Genomic DNA, 10,247 nt, shown 5'->3' on the forward strand with positions numbered 1-10,247 from the left:
TGCATTTGCTCAGACTCTTCTTCGCATTGTGCTTAACACACAATGAAATTTTCCTCTGAAACAAGCCAAGTGCAGCACAAAACACACATGCAAAACATGCAAATGTGCAAAGGGTAAGGATCTTTTCATGTGAGGAAAACAACAGAAGGAAATACTCCGAGGTCCTTAAAATTTTGGAGAGAGTCAGCGTACTAAGCTAATGAAAAAGGACATTTTATAGAATACAAAAATAAAATGCACAAGTAAATTGTGATAAAATGAATGACCAAAATGCTTGCCCCAGTAGACAAAGACAGGGTTGAAAGATTCTATAGAACTTTAGAGCGTGAGGATTATTTCTTGTTGGAGCAGGAAAATGTAGAGCCAGCTGTTCCCTGATCATCTGTGCAAGTCATGTTACACAATACTTATCAGTGAGAGTTCATACTCCATGCAAACTAGATCCGCAGCAGCCTTCTTGGCTGTGCGGGATTCTTCAACAAGGTGCTGTGGATGTGATCAAACAGCTTTCCACAGTCATCTGTCATTTGTACTGACAGGCTGTTGTTTCAATGCCTTGCCTCCTCCTTCCCTCACAGTTCATTCATCTCTTCCCTCTTGTTTCTATGTCATCCCTTTTTTCCTTGGCTTTCTTAGCTGTGTCCACTTGATCCTAAGTTTGGTAGAGTTACTACCAAACCCTACCAAAGACTTTAAGTGAGAACAAATAAAGAATAATTCCAGCATCGTGTTTTATTACACCTTTACCCTTTTCCTGCCCTAACTATAGATCCGGGGGCCTTCAGGAGACATAACATCTGGAATTCTGTTCAGAGACCTCCTTGGATTCAGGGACTCTTGGTGCCTTCAAGTTTACCAATGTTTATGATTTTTTTAAATGAATTTAAAAATGAGTGCTCATTTTGTAGAATTCTGTCTCTTGGTATAACACAATTAGAGAAGAAAGTCAAGTTCTGTTTTATGTATTTTTGGTGTTCTTTCTTGGGTTTTTTTGTGGTTTTTTTTTTTCTTTTTCCTAAGTGTACATCCAGTCCTAATAATTTGGCAGAAAAACTGGACTATATGTCTAGGTTATGAGTATGACTTAACAACTAAAACCATAAGGCAAACAAAAAAAGACAAATTTATTATTATTTTTATTTGGAAGCCTGACTCCTGAGCTTACAATTGTTTAAGGCATTACTGTTCCTAGCAGAACTGTAATAAAAAACAGGTAATAATGGAATACATAACCCAGGAAATTAAAGAAATTCCATTGGGTCAGCAGATTGACTTTTCAGTTTAAACCCTGAAGGACACATGCATCATTAAAGATTTGATGTTAGGTAAGAGTACCATCCCCAGCTGGCAAAACAGATGTATCACCACGTATTACGTCTGATAACAATTTGCTCATCATTTCACAGTTCAGTTCTGATTTTGGCAAGGCTCTTACTTTAACCTATTCTAAACTAAGAAGGACAGAAGTAGGGATGAAAACCCCTCAGAACAATATCTCCTGAGATTCTAACATAATGTAGTTGCATAGAAAAAAAAACATACAGTCCCCTGCTCTCCACCCCTAGAAAAGGCGAAAATTCTAAGTTTTGGTAACCCCAAGAAGAACAAACCTATGCTAGTTCCTACATGATTCTACATGCTCCCTCTGCAGTTTGTCAGGGTGTATTTTGACAAAAGCCTGCCAACAAGTGTTCCAAAATTTTCCTGAATTGTGAATCCTCCTTTTTGTTTTGGGAATAAATATTTGAGGTAGAAACCAGGCCAGAGGGAGCTAAATGGCCAGACTCCCACTGACTTCAACTGAGCCAACATCTATTCCTGTCATACAGTGATTTTTTTTTTCCTTCCTACACTAATATCAGAGGTGTTTCAGTAAAAAGTAAGCCATCTTTGGAGCAAAGCTTTGAATTTTTTTCTTCTCTGAGCACCGCTTAAACTGCTGGTCACGATAAGGTGGTCTATAGGTATTACCCCAGTGCTGTATTATAACAGAGTCAACGTTTACAGTGCGATGTTTACATGCTATATATGACAATATATATATGTCACCAGCAAATAAGGATGGAAGCTAATTTTTCTCTTATCCATAGGCAATAGCTATGAACCCTCTAAGCTTGACTAAGTGATGACTAATACTTGATGTATTTGTGCCTCTTTGTTTTCTCTTTCTTGCTTGCTTCTTTTCTTACCTATAACTAAATATCTTAGCACCCATACCAAGTCGTGCTGAGAACTGTGCATTGGTGAGTTCAGCCTTTTCTATTGCAAATTGGTGATATGCTTTCTTTTTTTTTTTTTTTTAAATTCTTTTTTTTTGGGGAGGAGGAGTACATTTATTTTAAAAGAAATATCCTTTTCTCCACCAAAAGTAGAAGTGTGGAAGAAGACAGATTTTTGAATAAAACTACCAATTCCTGTGGCTCTGTCCTAGGCTGTTACGTTTCTTCAGTCTGCCAAATCGTTCCATACTGGTAGTATCTCAAGTCTGTGGCCAAGGGCTCCAACATTTTCAGTGCTTTCAGGTTAACCCTTGTTTTTCCCTCCCAGTACTCCCCGTACAAAATTTTTTATATGTCCTTTGACAAGGTGAATATAATGCCCCGTCATGCCATCTGGGCTTTATTCAGGATAGTTAGGCCGTGTGGCATGTTTTTGCCTAACATCCCTTCCTCAATAGCACTGCCTGCAGATGTTTTCCCTAGGTTTTTCTCCTCTAGTTCCTGTTTTCACTGACCTCTAAATTCCCCCGAGTTTTTCATTTTATTTTATTTTGTTTTGTTTTAACTTTTCTTACATGCAAACCATACGGGGCACATTCTGAGGAAAGTAAACAGCAGTGCTCCAAGGCTAATAACTTCATTCTTTAAGTCTTGCATATAATAGAGTTATTGTGAAGCAGGAAGGGAACCCAGGGGGTATGGCTTGCCAGGTGCTGTGCTGGTGTGTTATCCTCATCATTTGCTGTTGCTCTGGGAGACAGTAAAACTGTAAAACTTCTCTTGCAAATTCTGATGCGTGGGTTTGTTATTTTTTTTTCTTTACAGCTGCGCAACAGTGTGGAAAAATAGTCCTGGTTTAAAATACCGGGAGCAGGGACCTGCAGAGTGGGGTGTAAGTGGGCATTGATATTCTCGTACAAAAATGTTTAAAACTACAGGCTTGTGATAGCTTCCCACTTTATCCTGCTATATATACGTTCCCACTGTGAAATCAGTATTTTTAAGCATACCTTTGATAGATACCATCATTTCTAAGTGAGAAACTTTCTGAATGTTTGAATAAAACAACTCTTTTGTGTGTTTCCCCAAGATAACATGATCATATTCAGGAGAAAGCATTGGCAAAGCAGAACAGATTAATCCTAGATACACAGATAATTTCTGGTTTTGGTCAGGACTATCAGTTCTGCTCTGAAGAGCTGTAACAATCTTAACGACAACTGCTCAGAGAATATTTACATTGCAGTGCCTAGCTGAATGTATATCTATCTATTTCCTGCAAGAAATATTTCACATCAGATCATCAGCTGTGATAATCATAGCCCAAATATTTTTTATCTAAAAGGCAACAAAGTTAAAAAAAAAAAAAGAAAAAGAAAAGGCAGACTTTTAGCTGAAATAAATGACCAAGCAGTACAAAGCAGGATGCAGGATAAAAATGTCAAGTGCTGATGAGTCTAAAGTCATTGAATGTTGACTTAGAGATCTATGGAAAAGAAATCCATGGTAAAATTAAGACCCACAAAAAAAAAAAAAAAAAAAAAGGAAGAATGTAATTAGCAGTAGCACATTCAGTTATTGAATTGTTATGATAAAAACAATGAGAGAGATTCATCTGCATAATTCAAGCTATACCCCTCATAATAGCTGGGATTGTTTCCCATGGCCTAATATTGTGCACGCAGCTGTATTACACTATGCTTTAGAATCTTCATCTGTATCACAATTCTGGCAATGATGACTCAGGAAACCACACCCCATTTGTACCCCATGTGTTCTCATGGCAGTTCTTACAGATCAGGCTCAAATAAAAGAGACTTGGGGCCATGGCTTCCACTGACCGATATATTTATTTTGGGAGAGGCTTATTGTTAAGGAAATACTCTGCTGAACTGTGAGTGACCTTTTCTACCTCCTCTTGCAAATGTGTTATTGCTAGCTAGCATACAAAATTAAAACCAGATATGCTCAGCTTTATGCATACTCAGTGAAACCACATACAGAACACAGCGCCTGCTTTGCTCAGGATGATCTGCAAGAGGAGTCCATTAGGGAAAAAACACACATCCAATACCATTTTACACTATCTTTTCACCTCTCTCAGTTTTCGTGATAGAGAGGTGCTGTCATAGATGCGGATAGACTTCTTGGCACTGTTTTAATACTGAACTGATTGTGGAATGAGCTGAATGCTCAATTTTCCTCCAGGAAGCAGACTGAAGTGTAATACTGAAAGTATTAAAAGTGTGCTAAAATACACTGAATCTTAACCATAGTATTTGCAATATAAAAATTTGTGGTTTAGCAGCAACAGTTGTCTTCTGTTTCTGAAAACAGCATAACAGAGTTAGTGAACAAAGATGTTCTACAGCTATTTTCTAGTAATAAATATAAACAGATGATACTGACACAGCCCATTCTACCTAATTCACTGCACAAACATGCAGCACTGTAAGTCTAATAAGTAGACAGCAAACAGATGAAATGATAAGATTCATTCTCATATGTATCATATCTGAAAACCTTTCCATTAGCTGCGTTACTGTTCTTACAGTAATGGGGCTTTCTTCTGCCTCTTTGTGTCATGGTTGGTTAATCAAAAAGAGAGTTAGCAATAATGTAAAATTTCAGAGGAATACGGAGACCACCTGTAACAGGTGACAGAGCTTTTATGGAGGCCTTTCTCTTCTGGCAGGATAGAGAGCTAATTTGATTAGAGTTACCCTGAGTCTAGATATCGCAACTGTGAGAACTAGATTAGGCACCTACTTAGTAGGCAAAATGCATACGGTCCATGATCCCTAACTGCAGGACTTAGAGTATGACACTTCACGTTGTTCCCCTTCCATACCAAGTTATGCTTACCAAAACAATAGCTTATATCTGTGCAAAAAAGAGGTTATTATCAGACAGAAATCTAATAAGTGCAGTCTGTAAGACTAGCAGCAGAGAGGTGATGATATATATATTTTTATTAAGCTAGGCTGTACCTTCACCATATTGAGTCACAGAATTTTCTGTTCAGGAAAAACTGGTTAGGATGGTTATGTGATGATTGGTAATGTATAAAAGTATCCTCAGAATAAATGAAACCAGAAAAAAAAAAAAAAAAGCAAATAAAACGGATAATGTTGGGTTTATGTGAATGACTTGTTCTTCACAGCTTTCAAGTGGAAGGGTTGTACTTATTCTTGGATATAAATTATGGATGTTAACAGAAGCTGCATATACCTCAGCAATGAAATAACACTTGTGTGTGTAATGTAGGCTTTGTTTACCTTTCACTGCTTTCATAAGTTCTTAATCTATTTGTTTTAGTACCTCATTGCACTTTCTTCAGCTCACTAGATTTGCCATCAAAAGACATCAAAAAAACCCTAGAAAAGAATAACCAGTTTTTAATGTTTAATTCCTAAAATAATTTCTCTAGTGGTCACCTGAGATCTTCATTATTACTTTACAGGCATTGATCCTTGTTAACAACAAAATCAGCAAAATAAGCCCGTTAGCTTTTGCTCCTCTGAAGAAACTGGAAAGACTTTACCTGTCTAAGAACAACCTGAAGGAACTCCCGGAAAACATGCCGAAGTCTCTTCAGGAGATACGGGCTCACGAGAACGAGATCTCCAAGTTGAGGAAAGCTGTCTTTAATGGACTGAATCAAGTGATTGTCTTAGGTACGAGCATAAGAAATTATAACAAAATCAACTCAGTGTTTTTTCAAGATGTTGTTTTTAGTTCAATCAGTGATTTTATGTAGAAAACCAAGAAATGCTCCAATAAATTGTACCTCCAAATTAGCTTTGACCTGCAGGATATAGGTACCTACACTGCAGCACAGCTCACAACCATGTTTTGTTGGCAGAACTAGGCACCAATCCAATCAAGAGTTCAGGCATTGAAAACGGAGCTTTTCAGGGGATGAAGAGGCTCTCCTACATCCGTATCGCAGATACCAACATTACTAGCATCCCAAAAGGTAAGAAATTCAATGAGTATTTCAGAGCTTTGTACAGGTATAATATAGTGACTTCTAGTCAGGTGGGGGAAAAAAAAAAAAAAAAGATTACAGAAGCCTTTTGAGTCATTCCTTAGAGTATCCATTACTTGACTACTTCATTTTTTGGTCTGTTGACTTTTATTGGTTTGGAAAATTTGAGTTTCTATCATGAGAAGCTCCACAAAAGGTGTACTGACAAAACCAAGCCAGTTTATGTTATTTTACTTTTCTTATCTCTTAGCTGAAATATAACAAGGAAGAATGTTTTCGTCCTCCAACCCTGTTTTGTGAGCCTGATCGACATCATACAGATGTAAACTCATGTAGAATTAACTGAAGTTCTACAAGCATAAAATCAGCCCTCCACAAGTCTGTGGGTTTGAAGCCAAAAATACTATTCTTACACAAAAGAGAAACATTTGCTTTTTTTAAAAGTACTTCATTGCAAATTGCTACAAAATAAGAGCAACTTCGATATAACATATTAAAAAAAAAACCAAAAAACCAAAACCACAACAAACCAGAATAGTTCCAATCCAGAGGAAATTACATTGACTTTATTCATACTTTAGCCAGCAGATTGTTTTGAAATAGCTGAAAAGTTTTTGAAAGTTAATACTAGTTGTTATTTCTTTCTTCCCACATTTCCTGTTTTGGATGTTCCTTTGAGGGACCTCAGTTAAAATATTTGGTTCCAATTATTTTTTCCTGATAAACAGAATTTGCAAACTAGTATGTACTGTAACTAAAATAACATTAAAATTGTTTTACCTCATTTTTACAATCTCATTTTCTGCTGCTGTTACTTGTTAAATATCTAGGTGCCAGATGTTTGTAGATTTATGTATATGCATAGTCTGGCTCTGCATAGTCTCTTACACTATTATGTATTTCCCATTTAGGTAATCGTGAAAGCTAGAATTCATATCCAAGAAATCATTTAGGTTCTTTTTAAGAATAAACTGCTCTATGATGACATTAGGAGCTCAGTCTTATTTCATGCCAACAAATTGTTACTAGCTGTTTTCAGTTTCCCTGTTTGTGAAAGTTCCTTATTTCATTCAGTGAATTGCTCTTGGCCACGTCTAGTAAAAATCTTTTTGTTACTGTAAAAGAGCCTCAGTGTAACACAAGTCCTTTACAAAAAGGTAATCCACTTTTATCAAAGTAATTTGATGGTGTTTTCTCTTTCAGGCCTTCCCCCATCCCTTACTGAACTTCATCTTGATGGCAACAAAATCAGCAAAATTGATGCTGAAGGTCTGTCTGGACTCACCAACTTGGCAAAGTAAGAATTCATTCCTTCTTTTCACATAAAATATTAGTTGCAATTGTAACCATGACACACGCAATTAGAAAACATCATTCTAGGCTTCATGTGTGTTATCATCATTGAAGCAGCACATAACAGGAAAAGCTTCTATGGACTTGTGTACTGACTTAAGACAGCAAAACACTTGTTTTTTCTAACACTTTCCAGCTGTTTTTCATTATGGATGATGTATGCCCAGGACAACCCTTCCTTTGATTAAAAAGAAAAATAAAAAGAAAGAAAAGGAAAGGAAGATAGAGAGAGCGATTAGATTTTTTAATTGTGTCATGCTGCTTTCTTTGTATTTCCATCCTTGATTTACGCAGTTTTCTTGGGACACTGCCTTGCTCATGCAATTTCCTCTGGAAACTGAGGAAAAAAGCACATGGGAACCAAAATTGCTTGCAATTCCTCTAGTTCTCAAGAAAGGCAAGTCTGCAATGAGTCCAAGAAAGTGACAAAAAATAATCATAGAAATAGAATAAAAAGTGTCATTTCTTCAGGGTGGTTGTACCTTGCTAATCTGTGAATATGTTGTTGAATAAGTTTCTCTAACTGGAGGAAAAAGTAAGGAGAATACCTGAAGAGCAGTTATAGACATATAGAATTATTTGTGAATTAGTTCACATTAGATAACATACTAAAATAGTAAAATGGGCCTTTAATACATGGTATTTTAATACTATGCTATACTATTTTAAGACTTTTCTACAAAAATAGAAGCTGAATTGATCTCTAAGACCATTAATCAGATTACTGGATCTAATTCCTCGATCTTCATCTTAATCATTCTGTTTAATCATCTTAATCACTCTGCTTGTCATAAAAGGCAGAAAACAGAAAGCAAAGAAAGATTACTGAGAAATGGGAGTTATATCTACCTCTGTTTATAGTAGCATGGAAAGCAATTTAATGCAGTGAATTATACAGTAACTTAATACGTATATCAAATCTGGCAATTCCAGGTGATAAGGCTTAGAATAGCTTTCTAGAGCTTGTAAAATAAGGTAATTCAGTTCATGTTTGACTGTCATATTTGATCATAGATTCATCCCCACTCAAAATAAGTCTGCTCCTGGATTTTAATGAAAAAATATAAATACCATAATTATAGGCTAGGGGGCTATGAAGCAGTTATCGCTAATGATAGAGGCTTAGTATAAATTGTGACATCCTCCAGAGAAATGATAAAGAAAACTTCCAAAACCAAAATAAGATCATAACTACTCTGGTAGAGAGTAATTTACTGGAGGAGGGAGGTGTGAGTGAGTCAGTTGTCCTGCAGATGACCCAATTTTCACATTCATACTTGGAAAACAATGCAGGCAACATCACATGGATGATGTTGTTGGTAGTCCTTCTCAAGACATAAAGTTTTATGCAGCGAGTGCTGATGGACTGCTAAAAATATCTAACCTTGGGCTGCTTCCATTGTGGCTGCACTGTGTGGAGAAACCAGCTACTCTGTTGATCGTGGTGTGGAAATGCGGAGCTGCTCAGAGCAGGAACAAAGTTCTAAACTGCTCTCTGGCCAGCACTTAAGCAGGCAACCTAAGCATAGTCAGAAAAGTTGAAAAGTAAGGCACAATACAGATTTGGCCAAAAAAAAAAAGGAGGGCACTGAACACAACAGAGCAGACAGATGAAGAAAGGAGAGCGCTCCAGGAGCGTTCCAGGACAGCGTATGGGATAAATCTAAGGGGCAACATGCCCCTTATGGCACACAAACAAGTCACCAAAACAAAACCCTTTTATTTACACATTTAAGACTTTAGGAACATCAGTATGGGGTCAGACCACTTTCCTCCTGGATCATGTCAATGCATGCTCAACAGTCTAATAGTTGCCCTAAAGCACAGTTAGGCTTTGAGAAACAGGTCACTTTTCTGACAGCATTAAGGTGTTTTGAACTATAAAAGAGCTCGGTGTAGATGTCTTCTCATCCTTTTTTGAATTCCTGAGTTCTAGCAGACCTCCAATATTTGTCCTTTTTGTGTGTTTGTTTTCCTTGTAAAATTACCCTTAAGCATTCCGAAAGTCTTCATATAGTGCTGCAGTGGAAAAAAAAAAATCTCCGTAATGTAAACCCAACAAAGACTTTGCTGGGTTCGTGCAGGAATGAGCTCCACAGGAGGAAGTCCACATTACACAGCTGATGTTTATAAAGTCTATAACCTATTAAAGTTTACTGGAAAGGTCTAGCTCTGTACAGTGGAAGTTGCATTGCGCCCTGAATAATGATGTTGAGCAACACAAAGTTTGTTAAAGAGCATACAACAAAAAAGTGGGAATGGGCAAGCAGGGATTTTGAAGGCAAAAGAAAGTGAAAAAAACATTTGAGAATTTCTTAAGTTTTTAGATACATTTTTGATGATGCTCTTCAGTGATTTAGAACACTGTGACTGGATCAACTAAAACACTGGAAATATGTTATCTATTCACAATATAAAAGGAAATAGTATGTCAATGTAGTAAGCAAAAGTGATTTTTCAAATTTTTCTCTTTTTGTTCCCATGGGAAAAAGAAGAGAGATGAAGACCATATTCTTTCCTAACACTCTTAATCACCCGGTATTTTACACACTAATATTGTCTTATTTCGTTTGTAAACACAGCCTGGAGTGACTGAGAGTTTGTTTGTAACACATTTAGATGAGATGTAATTACATAAAATTTCACTGCTTGTGGGAGTTAGGTCCACTTTTCTACAGACTCCT

At 36.8% G+C, this 10,247-nt stretch overlaps 1 protein-coding gene across 1 annotated transcript in view; it reads left to right on the forward strand.

Annotated features, from left to right (window-relative positions):
- DCN (decorin) overlaps positions 1 to 10,247 on the forward strand; it is a 40,194-nt gene that overhangs the window by 25,505 nt on the left and 4,442 nt on the right. The window contains exons 4-6 of the mRNA XM_009882602.1: positions 5,683 to 5,896; positions 6,085 to 6,198; positions 7,414 to 7,507. Coding sequence (XP_009880904.1) covers positions 5,683 to 5,896; positions 6,085 to 6,198; positions 7,414 to 7,507 — 422 coding nt within the window. The remainder of the gene's footprint in view (positions 1 to 5,682; positions 5,897 to 6,084; positions 6,199 to 7,413; positions 7,508 to 10,247) is intronic.

The sequence above is a fragment of the Charadrius vociferus genome, unplaced genomic scaffold (assembly GCF_000708025.1).
Source record: "Charadrius vociferus isolate BGI_N301 unplaced genomic scaffold, ASM70802v2 scaffold72, whole genome shotgun sequence".
Classification (NCBI taxonomy): domain Eukaryota; kingdom Metazoa; phylum Chordata; class Aves; order Charadriiformes; family Charadriidae; genus Charadrius; species Charadrius vociferus.